The sequence below is a fragment of the Fringilla coelebs genome (genome assembly GCF_963513975.1).
Source record: "Fringilla coelebs genome assembly, chromosome: 3".
Classification (NCBI taxonomy): Eukaryota; Metazoa; Chordata; class Aves; order Passeriformes; family Fringillidae; genus Fringilla; species Fringilla coelebs.
In genome coordinates this window covers 60,636,954-60,660,887 of record NC_140030.1, presented here as the reverse complement: position 1 = coordinate 60,660,887, position 23,934 = coordinate 60,636,954, and the positions used below count along the sequence as shown (strand labels likewise).

Genomic DNA, 23,934 nt, shown 5'->3' with positions numbered 1-23,934 from the left:
TCTGACAGTTGTGTTCAAAATACATCTTCACTCTCACTACAGCTTATTTTGGTGGGTTTAGACAGATATACAGACCTGTGCTGACATCTATGAGTCATGAACAAGAAGGAACTCGCTCCAGCCCAGCATATTAATGTTTCTTCATTGAATAAACATTAAAATATTAATATAAATATGTATTTTAAAAAATAAACCAAAGTATCTCCAAATAAATGTGAGGAACAGGTAAACAAGATATATTTTTTAGGTAAATGAGAGTATGCCATCTTTGTGTACCATTTTAGGCCTTCTACAGTCCCACAAACTTTGAAGTAAAGTAAGCACAAAAGAGTTCCACACCTTTACAGTTGCAGGTGCCTTAGCACATCACATTATCACTTCACAAAAATAAGCTGGTTTCTAGTGCTATTTTCTTTATTAGACCTCTAGGTTTAATCTTCTCATTTCTCTCATAAATTTTCTCTGCTTGTGGCACACTTTCATTAAGTGTGTAAGTAAGTAAAATTGATCAAAGTACAAACAAGACTGCCTAATTTCTTTCTTTCAATCCCTGAAACAAGTGGCAGCAAATATTTAAATATCTGTTTGGAATAAGCCTGAGTAGAAACGGAGCAGAGGGATGTCTTTCAATGCCATTCTGTGGTAAAATGAAGGATTGCCTTGCCTCCATGTCTTGTTCTGGTTTCGTTCCTATGCTGAAGATTTTGGCTTCAGGTGTAACAGCGGAAAAAGTAACAATAATGAAAGTGATAGAAATAGTAATAAAAATAAGTTAACTAATACTAATACTAACAATGTATTCTTGTTCTAGAACACAACAGGACAAGTACTGACCACAATAGCTGGAATAACTGGAGTTGTGATAACTGTGGCTTTAATTCTGATCATGACTTCATCCACTGAGCTCATCAGAAGGTCATGCTATGAGGTTTTCTGGTACACCCACCACCTCTTTGTGGTTTTCTTCATTGGTTTAATAATCCATGGTATGGGGTAAGTGTTTGTGTAAACTACATGGGGTGTATGTACACAGTTTGTGATGAAACACCACCCAAATCTACAATCCCATGTTTTTCTACTAACAAACTGCTGGGATCTTTGGTGAGATTACAAAATGAAAACATTCTGAAATTAAAATACATCACTTTTCTGAGGAATTAAAGCACCCTTCAGTTTATTCAGCCACTCTTCTACCATCTTACAACCTGTATCTTATCAATGAATAAACTTTCATGCTTGGGAGCTGGGGACATTACAGGTCAGGAAGCTCTTGTAAGGCATTTTTCAAGAGACCTTGTAGAAGTTTGAGAATCTTTAAGTATGTCATCTACCCTGTGGTAGGTGTCTCTGTGGCCATTCTCCTCTGCCTCCATAAATGTAAAGTCATTTTGACCTTTCTCTGCAAGGACCAGAACCCCAAATTTCCTCACCATACAGACATTCTGTGTAGCAGTGCTAGGTACTATACTACAAACCAGGTTTAAATGACTGCAGTGACAAACAAGTCAGGCTTATGACTAGCCCAGCCAGATGGCTTTTATGGACAGAGATGACTGCTTGGTTGCTGTTTCTCTCCCTGTTCCTCAGTTCAAAAGAAAGGTCTGTCCTCTTAGTAGAGGACTCTGGTTCTTACAGCGAGGGACAGCAGAGGCATGGGACCTTCCCTGAGAAGCTCAGGGACTGATAAATCCTCTGTCAATGCAGAGTGAGAGCAGCAAGGGCTTAGAGCTGAAAACATTTCCATCTTCTGTTTCCAGATCCACTTCTTCTTCCCTTCATCTTCTTCTCCCTTGTGTGCTATCCTCCACTTCCTTTTCTCATAATGTGTGATAGCATACATGTTAATCTACATTCCCATTTTAGTTCAGGGAGAGCAGTTTTGAGGTAAATGTCATGCTCTTCCTCACCCCCTGGACTTGGCTTGTACCATGGTACAGCCCCTGGGCTGCACAACCTAGTGTTTGGGGTGGAAATACAGTGACAGAAACCCATTGCTGTGTTCCAACAGCTAGCAAGAGATCCACCCACAGGACCAAGCCAGACCTGGTCCTAAGCCATAGGTAGCCCTCAATCACATCCTGTGAAGGGCCCTTAACAAAGATTGCTTTGCTCCATAGATCTTTTCCTGCTGGCTAGCTTGTGTGCACGTGGCTGCAAGCTGTAGTTAAGAGTTGCAGATCTGAGGGCAGTCATTTGGTGTTCACAGAATGGTTTGTGTTGGAAAGAACATTAATGACCATCTAGTTCCAGCCCCCCTGCCATGGGAAGGGACACCTCCCACTAGACCAGGCTGCTAAAAACCCTACCAGCCTGTCCTTGTGATCATAATACACTTTTTATGTCTATTTCATAAAACATTCAGATGCTATTGCCCACCACTAAAGTATGTACAGCCCATGATTCTTTGACAGACTGGAACTTCCTAGCCCATGGCAGCATGTGCACGTGCCTGTTCTCCGGAGGTACAGGGATGCTTCATCATGAGGCAGGGAACAGGCCAGTACAATGGTTTGTGGTGTGTTACTTTCCCCACCTCCTCCCTTGAGGTTTGAGAGTTGCCACATCCAGTTTGGCTTTAAGTGTTCCTGAAGTTGGCCCAATTAATTAGTCCCATTTTACAGACGCAGAGCTGCAAGCGAACACTGTAGACTTTATCCTGGACTGATTAAAATACCCGCCACCCTCTCTGACAAAACTTTTAGAATCTAACTTCAAACAACTCTAATGAACCCTTTGAAACCTTCAGCTTTGTAAGCTCCCTCTGTCTGGCCAGCTGACCAGCACTACTGAGCCAGAGGCTGCCCCAGAACCAGGGCACTGGCTGAAGAGCCCTATGAATACCATTCAATGAGTATTCTGATCACTCCAGGCTGGGAGGGCACTGCCACCGAGCTTCCTCCTGCCCCAGAACAACCCCTGCTAATGAAAAAAAGTCAAACCCCAAGGTTTCATTCCCCTTCCACTTCTTCCTCCTTCCCAGATGGCCGCACAAACCTCACTCAAAACTAACTCCCATCTACCTACACTGGCGGCAGAGCCAAACTATGTGTGGAAGGGAAAATTCAGATAAACAATATGAAACAAACAGGATTTCCTCATAAAAATCTTCCTTCTCTGCCCATAATCAACACCAGGTGAAACACATTTAAACTGAACAGTCAGGATTGATATATTTTTTTAAATTCACATCATTAACATTCTAAGAAGTAAGCAAGCTAGAACTTAGTGTATTTGGAGATTATACATCTAATACACTCCTCCAACTTTATTCATAGCTTTTAAAAATACATTTAGAAAACAGTAAAGGAAAGAGAAGGTCTGTCACTATTAAATTTTATCACTTTACTAAACACTCCCAGATGCTCAAATACAGAGGAGGTCAAAGAGCCTACTCCAAAGAACTTGGGAATCAAATTTTGCCACATACAGTAAAATGTACATTTTCTATGCAAGGGCTCTCTCCATTTCAGCTGCACTGATGGACACCAATACTACAGCACACTTCTTGCCTTTGGTCAAACATTCACTACAAAACTAAAGGAAAGATAATTTGAACAAGAGAGCAGAACAGGTTTGAAATGAAACGGCCAATTCTCAAGCTTTCATTTATCTCAGAACAGGCATTTGATTACTACTGCAAAACCTAGAGAAACCCAGAACCCTGCAAAGAAGCATATCATTGATGAACCTTTTTGTTTTCAGTCAGCTTGTCCGAGGTCAGACACCCCAGAGTCTGCTGCTCCACAATGTCACCTACTGTAAAGATCACTACTGGGAATGGGACAATGCCACTCAGTGCCCTTTGCCAGAGTTCTCTGGCAACGAACCGGTGGTAAGAGTGATTTTTGTCTCTTGCTTTTAACTTGCTGTCCTTTCTTGGGAGGCCAAATGTCTCAGGGAGCAGGGGGCTGGAGCGAGTATGCCAGTGACTGGCACTTGGTGTCATGTTTAGAGAGCAGCTTCACATTCCTGTTCCAGGATCTCTCCCTGTGCATTAAGGTAGAGCTCCCAAACTCCTCTGTAATCGGCGCAGGCGAAGAGTATTGTGTACAATTTTGGTGTCATTAACAGCAATTTTTATTTCTGGAAGATCCTTTAGTTAGGAAACACTGACTAACACTCTCTTTGAAGGGTATGAAGATCAAAATTGTACTCTCTCTGATCTGTTATATACATTTATTTATAATAATTCAGATCCCAAATATCCTTGATGTGCTCATTGCGCAAAGAGAGCCTCCAAGTGAAAACCTTATGAGGGTAGAGATACAGAAAATACAATAGACCTGTAAAGATAGGGATGCAAATTAATATTATTATTTTAACTAACAGTACTTTAGTAGGAGTAGTTTAAATACCAAGGGGGAATAAGGTGCAGAGAAAATCCTGTCCTTGCTCTGGGGCACACGCTTCATACTGTCCAGTCTTGATGTCTTAAGTTAGGTAAAAAGGAGAGAATTTGAAACAATGAATTATGAAAGGGAAAGGCAAAAGGCAGGAAAAATGTCCCACGGAAGGGTGATTTTGCTAGAACAAGATTGCAAATCCACAGGGGGTAATTAAGTAGCAGACTTGTACAGTATGTCAGATGTCTTGCATACAAACAAAATCATTTAACATTTTCAGCTCAAGATTTAGGTTGCTCATATGCAAGTTTCTGCTGTTTCTTCCAAAAAGAAAAAAAACATACCAAAGGAAATCCTAAAGGAGAAAAATTAGCATTCAGTGTCTGGTAGCTCTTTTAATGGCTGACATAGATTTTTCTTAAACTAAACTATTGTTAGCCACTATCCAACCTGCATATTAATGAGAAAATGAATGCCTCTCTAAAAATTTCAGCTACAATGTCACCATAAAAATCAATACATGGCTACGCACCATGAATACAGACACAAGCCTGCTTCCAACAGCATGTCTTGACATTCATTATCATAAAACTAACTGGAAAGAACTTCCACTTCTCTGTGTTAAACCTATTTTGTCACACTTTCCTGCCTACCCAGGGCCATACTTGCAAAGTCGCATTACTTTAAATGAATTGTGATAATCCCATATGGCATATAGATCATCTATATGAACAGTGCCTTGCTGGATGTGTAACGTGCTATGGTGTGATACCTGCTAGACACCACAGACAAACAGCACAGATTCCCTCAGAAGCCATGGCAAGGTTTCTGCAGCACTGGCAGGGTCTGGTGCAGGTGGGGCAGCCTTGGAGCAGAGAGGGGACAGCCTTGTGCACAGCTGGGACACTGTGAAGTGACCAGAGGGCACACCACGCCGCCTAGGGCTCCTGGGGAAGGCTACCACAACAGAGACCCTCTCAGTCACACCACACCTGCTCCCTCGGTCCATATTTCAGCAGGTAAGGAGCAGCCTGATCTGGCTCCTAGAGGATGATGGAGCACTTCCCTTGACTGGAGGCATCCGGAATTTTGTCCTCACAGCCTCGCCTGGGCCATCACTGCCCCATCTCAGTTCATTCTCATTACAGGAGGAAACACTGCTGGGGCAAGAATACTGATGCCCTGATTAGCCAGCCAGGAGCCATGGAGCTGAGGAGCCCATGGTGGATGCCCCGTTGTCCCAACCCAGCCAAGAGACATTTTGGATTGAATGCTCCATTGCGCTGGAGTGATGGCACATTTAAAATCCCAGCTGAGCTCTCGCCCAGGGTAGCCTGCAACCTTATCATTCCTGTCGCATGCTTTTATTTACAGGTAGCACAAATGGAAGGGAGGAAAAACTGATCTCATCATTATTGTGCCTTGATATATGCAAATGTATTCAAGACATGAGATTACCCACTGCGCAGAGACACCTGTAGTATTTAGGGACAACGGATGTGTTGAGTTTCTGCTTTAGCTGAGAATCTTCTGGCTTATGCTGGTTTCTTCCCATTATTAAATCCTGCCTTTTTTTTTTTTTTCATTTAATTTTCAAGAATTAACCTTGGGAAATTGCCACTCCATCCTCTTAGCACTTTCTAAGGAAGTCACATAATTTTATGGCTTGCTTCTCATAAAAGATGCTTTATAACCCTCGCTACCCAGCTTGTGGAGCAAAGTCAATGTTTCAGCAAGTGAAGTTACTCTTTGGCAATTTTAAAAGCCACATGATTGTGGTGTATCCAGTTTGCTAGAATAAGCTTTGTAATTAACGAAAGTGGAAACAAAAGAGTGCCTCTTCCTGGGGAAAAAAACCACATTCTTTTTAAATCATGAAGATTCAATTATATCTAATTATCTTAGCTATCAGTGCAACTCAGTGAAATGATCAGCTCGTATACTTGAATAGCCAAGTATCTCTGATTGTTACAGTGATCAGTAGGTAGGATTAGCAAGTACAAGCACAGCAATCATCTGCTATACTTAAAATATGACCAACTCAGTATCCCAGATTAAAAAAAAAAAACAAACAAAAAACCCAAACATTTATTGATAAAGAGTTGACTAAGAGATTAAATGGAAATGTTTCCCATTTCTCTGATTGAATATTTGAGACAATGTTTTCTCATGCACCATCAGAAAACTCACAGCTGACAGTAACAGCTACTTCTATCTGCCTGCTTTGAAATACTTTAGACTTTGGGCAAAAAAATAAAGGTAAATCTATGGGTAATATTGTATAACTGTATGCATCTATACAGCTTCAGGTCCAAAGACAACTGTATGTAACAACAATACCTAAATAGATTAATCCTTTGCCTTTTAATAGGAAAACATTTTAAGAGACTCTTCTTGGCCACAGTACAGATAGATATTAGCACTGCTTTTGGACTGTGTTTGTGAGGGGGTCCCATATGTCTATTCCACAAGAAAGCCAGAACAGCTACAGCAGCAACGCAAATACTCTCTTGAGAAAGACAAACCAAAAATTACAGAAAATCAAGTAATTTAATTTTAGGCTACCTGCTGATTTAAACCAGAAAAGCAAAGTATTTTTGTAGACATTCAAATAAACGTTGCTTTTTAATATGGAATTTTCTACAGGCTTGGAAGTGGGTTTTAAGTCCTATGGTGTTGTACATCTTTGAAAGAATTGTTAGGTTTTGGAGATTTCGACAGGAAGTGATCATTACTAAGGTATGTAACATAGCTCGCATATCTGCAAAAAAACCCCATTATGTCAATGTCTTTTTTATTGTTTTTAGGTAACCTCTCTATATTAGGGACCTCATTTTTCACTCCTAGCTTCAGCAACTTTTCAATCATTACCATGTTTTCAGCCAAGTATTGATTTTACATTTTTCATTTATTCCAATAGCAAATCCATAAGAATATTCCATATGGAACCAAACTTGATTAATGAAGTACCGGACTTTACACCACCATAACACAAACATCTGTTTGTGGTCTCCCTTTTTAATGAACTAAAACCATGTTCCACTGCAGTCAATGCCAGAGACTACCTTGACTTCAGTAGCAGCACACAGTTTTTGCTATAAAATCTGGAGTCTTCCAGATCAGTTAGCATATAAAGTCAAAGCTCCTCTAATGCCACTGTAACAATTTCCCCCAGCTGTGTGCCAAGGGACTATTTAAATCTCACCAGAATAGACTGAGGATGTTGCTACTGAAGCAGCTGGGTCCACGTGTATCAAGCCAGGGATCAGGAACAGGTGGGAGCGGAACAGGATGTTGGATAAGTCCTGCTGCTGATTTCAGAGTGGCTGTGATCTGAGAATCTCAGTACATTGTGGGTGACATACATAACTGCTGCTTAACTGAGATTACCTTTTTATAAAAGGGTATTAGAATTGAACTCACTGTGCTTTTTACTTTGTAATCCCACAGAGTTAGCAGTGTTACATGAGACCAAAACTGGGAATTAAGGAATTATTCTAATTATATTAGAATTATATTATGCACAGGTTATACCAAGAAAACAGACAAATTGTTGAATTGTTGCAGCCTTTCCTCTGCATCTTGCACTCAGAAGTCAAGCTGTACCACAATATATACAATACTGTACATGCTCTCAAGTACATTGGACAACAACACTGCAATGTGCAGGTTAGGATATCTGTGACCTAATGAAAACAAACATTTACTCTGCTGAATCAGAATAAAATTTGTCCCTTTATCATTCTTTAGGTGGTGACACATTCCTCTGGAGTCCTTGAGATCCACATGAAGAAACATGGCTTTAAAATGGGAGCTGGCCAATACATATTCCTACAGTGCCCATCAGTGTCACAGCTGGAGTGGCATCCTTTCACCCTCACCTCAGCTCCCGAGGAGGACTACTTCAGCGTCCACATACGGCTCGTGGGGGATTGGACTGCAGCCCTTTTCAAGGCCTTTGGAGCAGAGGAAAAAGCTCTGAAGGAATTGTGGATGTTACCAAGGTTTGAATAAGAGACTATGTATTTTAAAAATGCTATTTCTACATTTTAAAAGAAATGTTGACATTTTAACTTTGATTAATTCTACATGCGTTTTTTATGATACATTATTGGATTGTAGTTCTGGATTCATAAGATTAAGCTAAAGAACACCAAAAAATAGTAATGAACTGGGGCCAGAAGCTACCAGGAGGACACGATGACTAATTCCAGACTTAAAGTCCGTATAAATATCCTTATCTCTGTTGCTTCCATCTGGATCTCTAACACCTATATCTACACCTAAAGATATCTCTTTTGGAAGACAGTTGCTTAATAAATTACATTGGAAGGTATCTGCTAGATTTTTGCCTCTATGCTTATGGTACCCATCACTTAATATCCAAAATTCCAGTTTTTCCCTTTAAGTTACTTAGATATTTTGCGGTCCCTGAAACATCTGCCTAAAACTTATTTATTTCTGCCAGTCTCTTTTGACCTTGTCTCTATTTTCCAAACCCTGCTCCCCTTTATAGTTATTTGTGTTCAAATGATTTATTTTTGGCATCTTAATACAAGCAAAAAGTGGATTCTCTGTTGATCCAAGTTAAGACAAAGAAGCCATCCTGACTTACTCCAGCCAAGGACCTGGCTCTGTTCTGAATGGATTCAAACCACGTAGCTCTGCTTCTGCACTGCTTGCAGGAATAGGGGAGATTTTCAGCAAAGAAGAGCCCAGCACAGGATCATTTAAATTCTAGTGGAGTGTGTAGGGCCTGGGACTGCAGGGACTGATTTCCCCCTGGAAAGCTCATAGACACCACTGAGCTGCAGAGGTTTATTAGAGGTTGGGTGCAGACAGGAAAATCTGGTCCAGTCCTTGCATTGTATCAGTTAATAAGAATTAGAAATGAAATCAGTGCCTTTGTTAAAGTCAAATGGAATGAGAAGTATGCCATTTCAGCAGAACTGGAGCAAAAATTGTTCAAAGTGATTGACAGAAAGTGTAAAAAATGAGGAAGTGAAAAAAGTTATCAAATGTTGCTTGCCACAATGCAGGGTTGAAATTAACAGTACTGTCATATATAAACACTCCTCTTTTTAATCTCATTAGGGTGCCTAATGACATCTTTCTGTTTCTTTCTTGCAATATACTAAAAAGAATATTTCAATAGTTAAACTAGCAATAAAGCAAAAAACAGGTCTTTCTGACAGTTTCAATAGCTAAAGTTATACACCAAATTGGTGACTATATTAAAAAATAACATATAGCAGAGACTGTGCAGAAGATAGAAGAATAGCAACTGAATAATAAGGTAGGGTTAAGAATAAACTGTGTGGTTTTTAATTACTTAAAGAGGATTAAAATGAATGTTCTTACATATACATAGGTAACAAAGGCAATTGTGATTTCTGACAAATTTGGGGCTAAAACCATAGAATAGACTATTAATGTGAAAATAATTAAGTTCCATGTTATGTCTCTTCAGGATTTTGGCTGACTTAATTGCTGGTTTAATACACTGCCCCAAAATCTAACTGCTCTCACAGTCAGGAGTACTACACGATCATCCTGGTGATCAGTAAATGTTTAAATTCTAAAAATAATCACAGAATCTATTAATGATACTTTTTCAAAATGAAATATTTCTCCTGCCTTCCCCATAAATCTAATTTCTTTTCTAATGTAATGGGTAGGAAGAATATGGACAATCCAAACCACAGTAAGAAAGTCCATCGCCCTATTCAACAAATACAATTGTAATATTTTTTTTGGCACTTTGTTTACTATCTTCCTACCTTCATCCACTCTGTCTAGATCAAATGAATGAGTTGCATAGCTCAGTTTCTCCTTCTCCTCTTTCTCTGAGGCTTTGTGTTTGGCTCAGCTGTATGGCTGTGGCTGAGTAAAGCATTCAAACCAATGATGGGATCTCTGTCACCTGAGGATTTAGGAGCAGACTGACAAGACAAATCTCTTCAAGGGATGATTCAGAAATAATTGAACCTGTCTTATAGCACAGCAACAGACTAGAGAATCCTTGAAATTTCTTCCAGATCAATTTTTTCTCAATCTACTGACAACAATGAGAATTGCTTCCAGCCTCACATTGAACTACATAGAAGGCTTGTCTGAAAGCTGTTCTTAGGCACTATAGTTATATACCATAAATTAACCATATTTTAAAGGAATTTTTGAGTGCCCAAAAAATACTGGGCTGGCAATAATCTAAGTAATTGTAGATATTAAAAAAAAAACCAACTTTATGTCTAGGGTCAGATTTCTAGCAATTATGCCAGAGTAGCTGTTTTGTTTGCTACTGCACTTGCAGGACATTTTGAATATTTAAATTAAATGGTGAATGTTTGTTAGGACTTTTAAAAAAGTAACAATACTGTTTGAGATTGTGTCCCTATATTTGTGTGTAGCATTACTTGGGGATCCCCCTTTCTCTTCCTGCTAAAACACTTCATTTTAATCATGGGTGCTGATTTGTTTGTACTATTTAAGGATAAATTTTAAGGATGATTCATGCAATAAAGAGCACAAAACAACATAAAATCTAAAAGGAAGAAAAAACCTTTTTTTTTTCCCTAAGGACTGGGTGTTGGTGAAACCATCTTCTGAGCATGTATGTTGTATAAAGACAGGGCTGGAAAGAGCACTCCAAAGTACTGCATGTATTTGCATTTCACATAGCTAAAGGAATGAATCTGATTATTCAACAATCTTTTTCATCTCTAATTTTCACCAAAATTAATTTCTTGGCATCAGCAATATTGATTACAGGAGGCAGTAATATCAACAAGCAGGTCTCCCTACACATTTTTGCCTTTACATCAGATACTAAGTACAGTATTATGCCAAAAATTATTTCCTGAAATACTGCTTTTTCAGAAAGAGCTGAGAAAATAGTAGTTCCCTTGCACATGATGACCTTTTTCTTGCCTTCTCCTTTATTACTTTAACTCAAATACAGAACTTCTAAAAATGATTAATATAATCTGTTCCTCTTTACTTTGATATGTACAATATAACAAATAAAGCTCTAAAACAGGATGCTTTTCAGTAATTCATAATTAAATATGCAAATTCCACAGCTAAATTTGGACATGCAATTATATGACTAATCACATTTCAGAAAGCCAGAAAATTGCAATTGCATGCTTAAATAGATGGCCAGGCCCCAAATCCACATGGGTGCTCTTGTTCTCTCATTTCAGAAAAGACAGTTGCTTTGCTATTAAATGGCACTCACTGAAAATTAAATGTATTTGTATGGGCAATTTATGTGCCACCTTAGACATGCAGTCTCTCTTTTATTTTAACAGAAATTCAGTTTTGACAATGTGGTGCCCAACAAATGCTAACCTTTCTGTCACTTTGTGTTGTTGACTCCTGACTAAATGTTTTTTTGCTGTAGACTGGCTGTGGATGGACCATATGGATCTGCAACCACAGACATCTTCCACTACCGAGTCAGTGTGTGCATTGCAGCAGGAATTGGAGTCACACCATTTGCCTCTATTTTAAAATCCATTTGGTACAAGTGTTGCAACCCTAACACAGTACCGGCACTGCAGAAGGTAGGTGGAAAAGTTTATTGCTTCATTAAAAAGTTCCACAAGTGAGCCCACTTAGCCAGGGGAGAGAGGCAATTCAAAGCTGGAGTCTCACTTGAGTGAGCCTCTTTAAGTTGCTCCGAGAAGCCGTCACTCCCTTTCCAGTTGCCTTAGGAACTATTGTGGGGTGAAGTCTCCTGAACTCACTGTCATTCTCCAAGAAAGAAGGTAGCCCAAGCTGCAATGTTTTTAGTCAAATTTGAAGGATCAGATTTTCAATAGCCACTGGAGATAACTGTGGAATGTCTTTCACAGCTAGACAGATAATTAGGGAGCTACAAGAGAAACTTAGACTCTTTCTTATGAAAAATAAATCCTGCAATGTCATCTCAATCAGAAGTGAGGGGCAGCACTTGCTCTTTGCCCAGGTACAAGTTTCACGAGGGTCCTTCAGCAGCATGTCCTGGTCCAGAAGGCTGCATTCAGCAACCATTTGCTGCTTTTCTCACATTGCAAAGTCGGGATATTAACCAGCACAGAAGGAATATAAAAGGCATTTAAGCTCTGGATGAGATGCATATATCGAGATGCATATTACTCCCTCGCACCACTTTAATTATTTTGTTGAAAAAATATGTTCAGATCTATAAGGTAAAGATGGGACCAAATTAATTAACATACTCTTAATTTTCTAACCTGTTATATACCTTCTGCTAATGGCATGTGAGTATAGGTGAAGTGGGGTGAGGGTAAGAAGGTAGCACAGAAAAAAATCAGCATTAAACATTCTCTTCCATATCCATCATGGCAAGTGTTAGCTTGTGGACCTTACTACTTTTAGGCCATTTTCCAGTTTAAAAGCTGAGTCAGGGACTGTTCAACATTTCACATTTAAGGACAAACATTGAAATTGCATTGGAAGGGACAGATCTCTGAAAGGGTCAATACATATGGAGCTGATTGAAGGACCAAGGGGCTGATCTTTTTAAATGAAAGAGTGTTAAAACTGGCATCTTAATGATGAGCTGCCACTGAAAAAGCATCTGGGATTTTAGTAACTGAGGAGTTGAGGACAGGTTCAAATTGCCAGGGGGGATCTTTGAGGCAGAAAAAGCACGAGAAGGGAGGGAAATAAAAATGAAAATGCATGCTATTTGAGAAAATAAGTGTATTTGCAAACACTGCGATTGTACCAGGATGATCTTTTTCACCTGAAGGAGAGCTACGCGTATGCTTTATATATAACTTTATATATGTAGATTATGTATATTCTATAACTTTATATATGTAGATTATGTATATTCTACACGTATATAAGTAAAAGCGTTGTTGCTACTATTGTCATTGTTGCTATCTTAAGGGGGAAAGAACAGAATTCAACCATGCATCAATGGAATACTTAAAGGTGCTCATTCATAGGGAGAATTAGGGAGAATTTTGGTTAAGTGTGCCTGAAAAGATAAATGCTTCATGCATTCTGCCATGCTTTTCTGCTATAGAAATTTTTTTTCTATATTTTTCTATAGTTTTTCTGAATTCTGAATTCCTGTGAAATACAAAATTATCAGGATTTCTACTTGTCTTTTCTTTATATCTTGGCTTCCTTATTGGTGCAGTGGGAATAGTGATGTTTATTTTTCACAGGTGTTATGAGGCTAAATTTCAGCAGCGCTTGTAAAATATTTTGAAGTGTGGATGAAAGGTCATGCAGAAGTTCACAGCATTACTTAAAAAAATTTAGCAGTAATCTCAGAGCGATTAATCTCCGGCTAGCTCCACTTTTTTTTTTTTTTTCCCATTGGTTAAAAGCTTCCACTTGTAGTATAATTACAAATAATTTAATCTTCCTCAAAGTATTCAGCACTCTCTTTTTGCCATGATGAGTACCATAGAAATATCTATTAAGGAAATAAATAAGAGGTTTTTCTTTTTTTTAACAACTTCATTTTGATTTGAGTACAGCTATCATTACGGTTATTGAACTAATATTTCTTAGTGTTGCCCACATATGGTTGAGATATAAATACTCATAGTTTCCATAATGTCTGCAGCTGTATAATTTAAAAAACCCAACAAATCAAAAGGAGTATACATTTATCTAATTGATTCTTCACAATTAAATAGCCTTAGAGCCCCCATTTCCCCATCATTTTTTGCATGTACTACCAGGCATGGCTGGAAAGTTTCTACTGGCTTTGGTTAGGCATAATATGAGGGGGTTTTTTTCACATTAGTGGTCTCATTTTTCAGATCAATTGCTGCTGAAATTGATAATATTTCACTGATCCATCAGATTCTAGTGTTAGCAAACATCCACTTTCTCTTCCCTACAAAAGACATAAGAAAGGTCCCAGTGAGTAACACCAAATATCTATCTCACCCCATATCCTGTCTCCAACAGTAGCTCTTCATGAACACCTAGAGAAAAGTATACAGACCAGAAAAATCAGATGGTGATTGGTTTTTACAGGACACTTCCTCATCATTGAGCAACTTGTAGCTCAGTAACCCCTTGATACAAGAGCTGTACTTCTGTCTTTAATATCCCTTTGTGGCTTTTTCTTCCATGAAGTATTCTAATTGTTTTTTGAATCCATGTATACCTTAAACAACCTTAGCATGTTGTGGCAGTTCAGCTACATACTGAGAGGAAAACACAAGCAGCCTCTTCCATTTGCTTTGGGACCGACTTCCCTGTCTGTGGTAAATATCTGCCCCAGTCTCCAGTCCTCTACAAAAATCTTGTCTTGAAGACCTAAAAACCTAGGTTCTTTCTTCTGTCAAATGTAACCACCTTTCTGATCTTTTTTTTGATAACAGTTTAAGCTTTTTGCCTCAAATTTAGGAACATGATTTTGAACCTTGTTATGCATCTATGGGAAAGGCTGTTTTCTGCCACCCTAAGTCAGTGCCTCTTGTAGGCTGCAAAACCCCCCCACTCCTGCATGACCTCTGATTTTTTGGGGGGCTTGTTTTTTTCATTTGTTTGTTTTTGTATGCTACAGCCCACAGGTAATGTAGTATACCCAAGAGCATGAAGGACTGGAGGCTTGCAGAGAGGCACCCACCTGCAGGTGTAGGAGGTTTTTGCTGGGATATTCATGCCTAGGAGAGAGCAGCAAGAGTCAGGGAAGAGGGGTGCCCTCCTCTGACACCCCTTTAGTGAAAAGCTGGCTTTGCCCAGAGCTGCAGCTCCAACTCTGCCCTCAGGGAGCAGGGAGAAACAGATGAATGTTCACCAACAGATAATTACTAATGACTTTCCTCATGATGGAAGCTAATTTACAATGAATGTTCTTTCATTGTTACCTCTTACAGAAAAGAGGTAACACAGCTCTTGCTCTTGTCCATTGCACAAAATACAGGATGTGGGAAACTGAAGGATAAATATCTATGAATTGCAAGGGCATTACAGAAATAAGCAACTATTCAAACCCCTGCTTTGATCTGATTAATAGCAATACTGCATCTAACTCAATTTGCAAAAAGAGCACTTGGAAAATTTAAGACAGTTTGCTTGGGCAAGCCATCAAGCTGATAAATGCAATTGATGGCAGTAGGGTGGGTGGAGACTAATGAAACATAAATCTAAACCAGATTTTTAAGGGTCCTAAATAATTGCAGTCAGTTAATAGTATGAGACTTACAAGAAAAAAACAGGATTCAGAATAATCTTTAATTATATAAATGCACTGGAGCTACTTTATTCAACTGTTTTAATAAGGATTAATTTTTTTGGTGTATTTATTGTATTTTAATTATATATGTAATATGTTGTGCTATGCTGTGGGAAGTCAGTGTAAAGAAAGGAAGACTTCTTTGTAAACACCATTTATTTTAACATATTAGACTAGAAGTCCTCTTTGATCTAAGGGAAACTAATTCCTTTTACCCATAGGCCATACTTCTTCACTATCTCTTTTCTTTCTAAGATTATAATCGCAGCCAAAAATACTTCTTCTAACAATGAAAGCCTTTCTTCATCACCAAATGCCTGCCACCTCCTATGTGAAAATCAGAGGGAATGCACTGGGTGCCGTGGGATGAGCTTAAGGAATTTTTGCAGCTTCAGAAAGCTGCATCCTTTCCTTAGAGGAGTGTGCCAGAGGTGGCTTGTTCCAACCAGTTGGACTGGCTGTTCCTGTGACAGCCAAGCCTGCAAACAGCTAAAAGCACTCCTTCAAGATGCACAGTCTGATGTTCTGGAAACCAGTTCCCCAGTTTGAAGACTGTATTGTCTCAACTCATTGGCTAGCTTGCCTTCCTCCTTCCCTGAATGTGCTTATCCCCCAGTCCTGCCCACATGCTCCCAGTTGCTACCCCATGAACATTTCTTTACTCGTTTAGAAACACATAGCTCCTCTCCACACACACGTACTAAATATACATTTCCATCAAACGCACTGCTGAAAAAACTTGAGAAATAAGATGATCAAGTAGAGTCTGGGGGAAGAAATTTCTCACTACAAATCAACAGCTATGGTGTGATACAGACTGACAGCACTCAGTGGGCTGATTTTCGAGGTGCTGAGTATTTGGAACAAGTGGTGACTTTAGGACTCAGACACAAAAAAGCTACATACAGGTTAAGGCTATTAACCTTACCTAGTTTTGTTAATTTAAAATAATGCTGTTGTTGGCCGCAAATTTGAAATTTTTTTAACATCAGTGGGCTTGCTTTTTCCTCATACCCTATGCCAGGGTAAATCAGCAGCAACCCCCCTCCATAATGCAATGAGGTCATATTTAAGGCAAAATATTGAAACAGGAGGGGAAAAAGCAAACAGCCAAGATGGTTAGTACTAAAGTTCCACAGACAGTCTTATTCCTGGGCTGTAAAAATACCCTACTTAACCCTGAATGCCTTATCTCTGTTTCTGGGATCATACATCATTTATATTTCTTACATAAACCACAGATGGTCTCTTACAGTACACTCAGATCTAGGAAACATCTCAAATTACTGTTAGTGTCTTTCACCAAATCTCCACTGAAGCATGGTATTACCACATTTTTCTCCCACCACCTTACCAGAAGTCTGACAACCTAATATATTAAATCTTTGGGAAATCTCTTTATAGCTTTCTGGTTTCTTTCTCTGGTTTTTCATTTCAGAAGTGTACAATATGCATTTTTACCTCATTGATCCTGTGGAAAAGAGTTAATGATTGCCTTGGGAACGTACCTTCCAGATCACCTTTGGTATTGCAGTACAATAAAAGACAGAGGGGCTGGACAGCAGAGAAGGAGATGGGTTGGAGAACGCTAAAGGATTTTGCAACAAAATAAAAATCACAGTCACAGTAAAATAAGTTCCAATCATTCAGTTTTTATAAACTTATAGATTGTCCTTCCGGCTGTTCCTTTCACATCTGAAACTGCGTATTTTTAGACTTCCTCCATGTTTGAGAATTTCTTCTTTGGATAAATTATGAAAATACACAGCCTGCAAAGGCCCATTTGAGGTTTGGCACCATCTGGTCAAAATAATGGTAGAGTGTGTGGCGAGAGCTACAGAATTTGAGTAATAAGAATTGCAATCAGACTTATCTTGTAATAGTGCTTCAGACTGCCATCAGGGTAGTACCTGGACAGACAGCCTGGGAATTTCAGGCATGCATCCTCTGAGTAGAACAGGAACTCACAGTTGAGTTGTCTCCACATCTGTGTTGGCTTCATACAAGGCACTGAACTGAAACCAAAGGATGGACTGGTCCCAGTCCTCTACACAGCACACATTGTGAGAGGAGATTTCCAGCTGGGAAATCATGATGGCACTGAAGACTCCCTAAGGTAACTCCTGATGAGTCTAGGAGTGACTGAGTTCCAGTGCACAGATAAGATCCTGACAAGGGAATTTCGTCAGTTCTGAGGCAGTTCCTGCTGCAAACTTTATTAATTTGTACACAGACAAGACATTTGCAAAGGGTCATCAGATACCATTCCTGCAGAAGTGGACATAGAGGACAGCCTTCTAGAATTAGCTAATTAGTTAGAGGATGCTTTATATGCAGTTAAGACAACAGATCACAATAGATCATGCACATGCAGGGGTGGTCACAATGATCCCTGGGCCAGCTGGCCATAAAAACTGGGCAGAAAAAGGTTCTTCTGGACTCCCACTGTTCCAGCTGAAGATGCCAGAGGAAGACTTACGAAATAAAAACTCATCATCATATGGACAATGACTAACAGTCTTGTTTGAAGGATTTTTTTTTCCTATGCAAGCATTACCTTATGCCAAGATATTAATAAATTAGCTTCTTTCTTTAAAAAAAAAATCAAAAAACAACAAACTCTGCTATGTTTTTTATTTACTGCAATAGTCTAGGAAAAATAAGCCATAGAATGATTAAAGGATACCTCTCAGTGGCAGTGATCCCAGGAACATTTGGTATGCCATAGACACAATTATAGGATGACTTGATCTCATCCTCTAATTTCTACCTGTAGAATGAAACTTTGATAACAGGTTCTCCAACCCAATAGATAATAAACAAAAAAGATGGAAAGTGAAACTAGCGAAATCTGGATGAGAGAAATTGTGTCAATTTTTGATAGAGAGGAGGGTTTCAAACAATAGAAAACCAATCATGGGATGGCAGTTCATTTTACCCTTTTGGCAACTGTAAATTTAGTTTCAGTTTTCCCTAGGAACTAGATGCTCCAAATTAAACATGTACTACATTTTTAAAAAACAGAATAGGGGCTATTTCTCACCTGTTTTATACAGGGCATATGACTTGGAGAACTTAAGTACCTTTTGGCAACATCAAGAGTTAGCCTATGGCATAAGGTCTTGAGAAACAAGGAATTCCTTGCTTCGATGCTGAATAAAACGAAATAAATCCAAAATTTCAAATAATCATCAAGTATTTTGCAAGAAATGAAGGGCTAGGTATTACAAGTCAAAGCAGAGATGCACTGGCAGGGCTTTATGGGAAGCTTGCCCATTGTCTACTTTCACTAGCACATCAATATATTCACTCATTGTTTAGGATGACAATCAAAATTTTAAAAGGTCAAAATGATGTTCAATTATGTTTATTATAAATTTAGCGTGGAGTAGAATCACACACTATATGGTTAATGAGTTGAGCCAGTAATTAGGAATTTTTATTGAAAGTTTGCTTCTTAAAAATCTCTTTACTTTATTTGACAGGTTTATTTTTACTGGATTTGTCGAGACCCATCAGCATTTGAGTGGTTTGCTGATCTTCTGTTCCATTTGGAAACAAAAATGGCCGAAAAATGGAAAAATGATTTTCTAAGCTATCACATATTTCTTACTGGCTGGGATGAAAGTCAGGTAATAATGAAACTGTTACAAGTCAGAGTTAATGTACCTTGCTTTTCCAGTATGGTAACATATGGAACAGGAACAGCTATATAAATGATGGATGAAGCAGAGAGACACAGAATTGTAAATATAAAGATCCTAAGATGTCTGTTTACATCTCACATTTAGGAAAACAGGAATGGAGAAATCAAGCCAGTGATTCCTCCAGTCCTGCATCTTGTCTTGGGCAAAGATGGTTACCAGGTGTCTCACAGAAAAGTGCATAGAGCTTTCAGGAGCTCATCAAGGGATATTTTGTCTATGTCTTAGGAACAGTCTTTCATTAGATTCTGTAATTTTTGAGCTGAAATGTTGAGGACTGTCTAAAAAGTGTAGGTTTCATTTACTGTTATTATTTAATACAACTTCTGTTGTAGTAATTTATATATATGTATATATATATATATATATATATATATATATATATATATATATATATATATATATATATATATATCCAGTGCATTTTTGAAAGCTACTGCACTTGGAAAATTTTGGCAACCAACTCCATAGTCTAATTCATGTTGTTTGAAAAGACATTTTCTCTGATTGACTTTAAATTTGCCATCTCATAGTTTCATTGGATCATACCACCTCAGGCACTTAATTCTTAGACTGGGTCAATATTATTCAACCTCTTTAGTCTTTAGCTAAACACAAATGTGTTGATTTTCTCTCTCTCTCTCTCTCTCTCTCTCTCTCTCTCTTCCCTTTTTAATGGATCACTCAGATCATGCAGGGGTAAGTCAGGCACCTGCCAGAAAAACTCTAACAGGGAAGTCTTTGCTCTACTGTTTTATTTCCTGCTGTCTCTGTTGAATGAAGGACTGCCTAGTAGAGATGAAAAAAAAATACAGATTTCATAGAACTTTTCCTTTTCTGCCTCTGCTGATACAAAATCCCCATTGTTTCTTTCTGCTTTCCTTAGAGTTTCTGTCAAGTAATGAGGTATGTGCATAAAGCTGCATTCAGAAAAATCCACTCCCAGTGTGAAGTATATGGCAGTTATAGAAACTACTGCTCTGCATTAGCAATATCACAGGGTCTTAAAGAAGCTATTAAAGAAGCTATTGGGGAACCTAAAAACCACAAAGCTACCCTCATCTTTCAGCTATTGCCTCTCTTCCTTCCTGGGCAAACATCAGCCCAGAAGTCAGGTAGGGTGACAATAGTTCTTGACAATGGTGGACATCTGTCTCTCTTCACTTGTGTGCCCTGCACTTTTCTGAAGGGACTTCTTCCTCTCTTCAACCCCATGATCTCTCTCGATTCCTATCAGAGGAAGGTTCTTCAGTGGCTATTTCTCCCACTCTGACCTGGGCATTGTGCTCAGTAACATCATCTTCTTCAGATACACACAAAGCTCCCTAATCTTATAGGACTTCATTTTTAGTAAATTCTTGTTCATTGCCCCTCAAAATTTGAGCTTCTGCACCAGTAATATTTGAATGACATTTTACTTCTCCCCTAGCAAAAAACAAAACAACATTCTCAGGGTTCTCTCCCTGTCTCACCACATAGATGACCTGTAGTCAAGTGAAGTTGAACCCAAAGAGGATGGGCATTTTAAACCATGTCCTTTACTGGCATGTGTCTACTCCCCAGACATGTTTGTTCAATGCTTTGAGCTCTTTGCAGATTCCATGTTGGCCACAGATGGTCAGGCAGATAAGGCACATGGTCTGCCTCTGCTTGGACAAGTCCCTGCAATCCCCTGGGACTCCTAGGCAACCTTAGCACTCTGAGCTGTTGCAAAGGCTAATATCAAAACTCCTGGGAAACTTCCACTTAATGAGAACAGCCCATCTTCTCAATGGGACAATTTTGCTGCAAACAATTCAAAAATTCCACAGTTTTCTACCTCCCATTCTTACTGAACACTTTAAGTTCTTTCCTAGACTATTCTGAATCCTTCATGACAGTGGCTCAAACTAACAAGAAGAAGCTTTTAGAAACATGACCTCTTGTGACAACTTTACTTGACAAGAATAATTGTGTTGGTAAGGAACATGAAAGACTCATTAGAAGAAGAAATATATAGTATTCCTACAAAATGGATCTAAATTTCATCAACCACTTCTGAAAAAGATGATCATGATATTTAGTCCATGCTAGGGCCTGGACTAAATGCAAACTCCATTTTTAAACTTACTTTCCTCTGTTAATTTCTTGATAGTGACAGCAATGATGATAGTGGAAACAAGCATATTACTCCTACAGTTGGGAGTGACAGTGGTTTATGTTTTTAAATGCACTTGGGTAGTACTCAGATAGAATGGTAATGGGTACAGTATAGGAGCTGAAGGACAGTAAATGCCTGTGAAAATCAGAATTTTTTTCCTGGCATTTGGGAGCTGAGGAACTTACTTGGTTCAATGCTTCACCTGAGGTGATCCACTTTTTGCACCTGCCTCTACCTGAGGAGAAAAGTCAAAACATTGAGGGTTTCACACAGAATAGTTAGGGATGGGAGAGATCTCTGGAGATCCTCCAGTCCAACCTCCCCTGCCGAGGCAGGATCACCTAGAGCAGGTTATACAGGGACTTGCCCAGGTGGGTTTTGATTATCTCCAGAAAGAGACTCCACAATTTCCCTGGGCAGTCTTTTCCAGGGTTCTGCTGCCCTTAGTGCAAAGAAGTTCTTCCTCATATTGAGATGAAACTTCTTGTGTTTGAGTTTATGGCCATTGCTCCTCATCCTGCCACTGGACACCCCCAAAAATGGTCTGGCACCTTCCTCCTGACAGCTGCCTTTGAAAGATTTACATGAATTAATGAGATCCCCTCTAAGTCTTCTCTTCTCCTGGCTAAACAGGCCCAGCTCCCACAGTCCCTTCTCATAAGAGAGGCGTTCCAGACCCCTCATCATCTTTGTGGTCCTCCACTGGCCCCTATTTGGTATATCCACTGGGTTTTCCATCAGCACCAGAAATGCTCTGGAGTTGGCTCTTAGGTACTTTAGGAAAGGCTTTTCACAACTCTAGTAATATTGTGAACTCTCAAATACTCATCTCCTTCTCTCTCCCTCTCCCTCTCCCTCTCCTCCCTCTCCTTCTCTTTCTCCCCTTCCTCTCCTCCCATTTGATAATTGTAGAGTGTCCTTTCCCTCATTCCATCTTTCCCAGCATTATTGCATTCTTACTTGGAATACATGTTTTTGACTCTAAAATTATTATCTTGTAAATTTGCCTTTAGGCTACTCACATAGCCCTACATTGTGATGACAAGATGGATGTAATTACTGGTTTGAGACAGAAAACCTGTTATGGAAGGCCAAACTGGGACAATGAGTTCAAGAAACTAGCTGAAAACCATCCTAGGTAAGGCAGGCTGTTTTCTAACCTTGTTAGGTAACTCTTCTCTCAGCATAAACAGTGGGAGGAGGGGAGAGCAAACCTTTCTAAATGACCCTTTTAAAACAATTTCTTCTTTTTTGCTGTGTGGAAAGAAGATTTATGCTTAATGAAGATTTTAATGAAGAAATCTCGGAAAGAGAATGCCAATAAAATCTAATTTTTGGACAAGAAAATCTAATATTTAGAAGTATTTCAATATCCTGGCCTTTGTCCAGATATAATTGAAACACACAATCCAATTACTGTTCTGCACAAAGGACAAAGTAGCATTAATTTCCCTTGAAGATGGTTATTAAAGAGATAAACTGTGATTTTTTTCTTATGATGTCAAGGATATGTTTGTTCCCCTAACATATTTGGCCACTCTTGCAAGACTATGCTGTTCTGTTATTAGTTCATCTCTGCTGGCAAAGACAGTTCATTTGAACTTGGTGGATTTGCTAGTGGTCTGAGAAAAGCTTCTTTGTTCCTGAAAGCCTTTGAAGCAAGAATTTGAAATATTTTGTGTGCAGCAGTAGAAAATTCCAGAATCTTTGTGACTTTGTGATTTCCAAACATTTACCTGCTAATGCAAAATAAAGGCTTGCACTTGGAAGACAGAGATACAAAAAGAAAAAGGAGAAAACTTCTTTTAAAAGATGAAAAAGACCCAAGAAAAAGCTGAAAGGGAGGAGATCAAAGAGAATACAGTAAGCTACAAGAATACCATAAAATTGCAAAAATAACAGTAATATAGAATTCACTTGATGGAGGTCAAAATAAATACAATCAGGAAATATGAAAGATTAAAAGCATAAAAAGGCCAAGAATAGAAAATATGACTTTTGAAAGACCTTTCATAGGGATTCTACTATATAAACACAGCTTTTAAAGTTATAGTTGAAACATCACTTTTTAACATTAGTTACTTCTGCAACTGTAAGTACAGAGGAGATAAAAATTTTTTTCTGCTGCTCAGGGGGAATATGGCCATTAGCTTTCCTTACTGGATCTTGAGGTAGTTCCATAGTCCTAAACTGGCAGAAAAATCTCAATTTTTTTTTTGTGAGCCTCTATGTCCATGTTTATGGTCGATGTTGAACCTTTTAAAGAAAGCCTTACATGAAATAAGGATTCCTTACGAGTAAAGAATACCCTGTTTTTTCTTGCTCTGAGTTACAGAAGACTCAAGAGTCAAAGAGAAGAGTTTCTACTGCGCGATGAAACAATCAGCTTTTAGGATTTGAATAAATTCCGGGTCTCTTTAGCAGATTAGCAGGAATACACCGCTTCAGGTTAAACCTGGTGCAATTGAGCACCAGAACTATTTGGGCATGACTTCTGGGGGCTATGGCTTGGGCACCAAAATCATA

General features: G+C 38.9%; 1 protein-coding gene across 1 annotated transcript in view; it reads left to right on the top strand.

The window, feature by feature from the left end:
* NOX3 (NADPH oxidase 3) overlaps positions 1-23,934 on the top strand; it is a gene marked incomplete at both ends in the record, with an annotated part of 38,596 nt that overhangs the window by 13,753 nt on the left and 909 nt on the right. Inside the window, 7 exons of the mRNA XM_084202310.1 lie at positions 812-993; positions 3,703-3,832; positions 6,990-7,082; positions 8,094-8,347; positions 11,749-11,911; positions 19,050-19,196; positions 22,422-22,546. Of these exons, the coding sequence (XP_084058436.1) occupies positions 812-993; positions 3,703-3,832; positions 6,990-7,082; positions 8,094-8,347; positions 11,749-11,911; positions 19,050-19,196; positions 22,422-22,546 (1,094 nt within the window). The remainder of the gene's footprint in view (positions 1-811; positions 994-3,702; positions 3,833-6,989; positions 7,083-8,093; positions 8,348-11,748; positions 11,912-19,049; positions 19,197-22,421; positions 22,547-23,934) is intronic.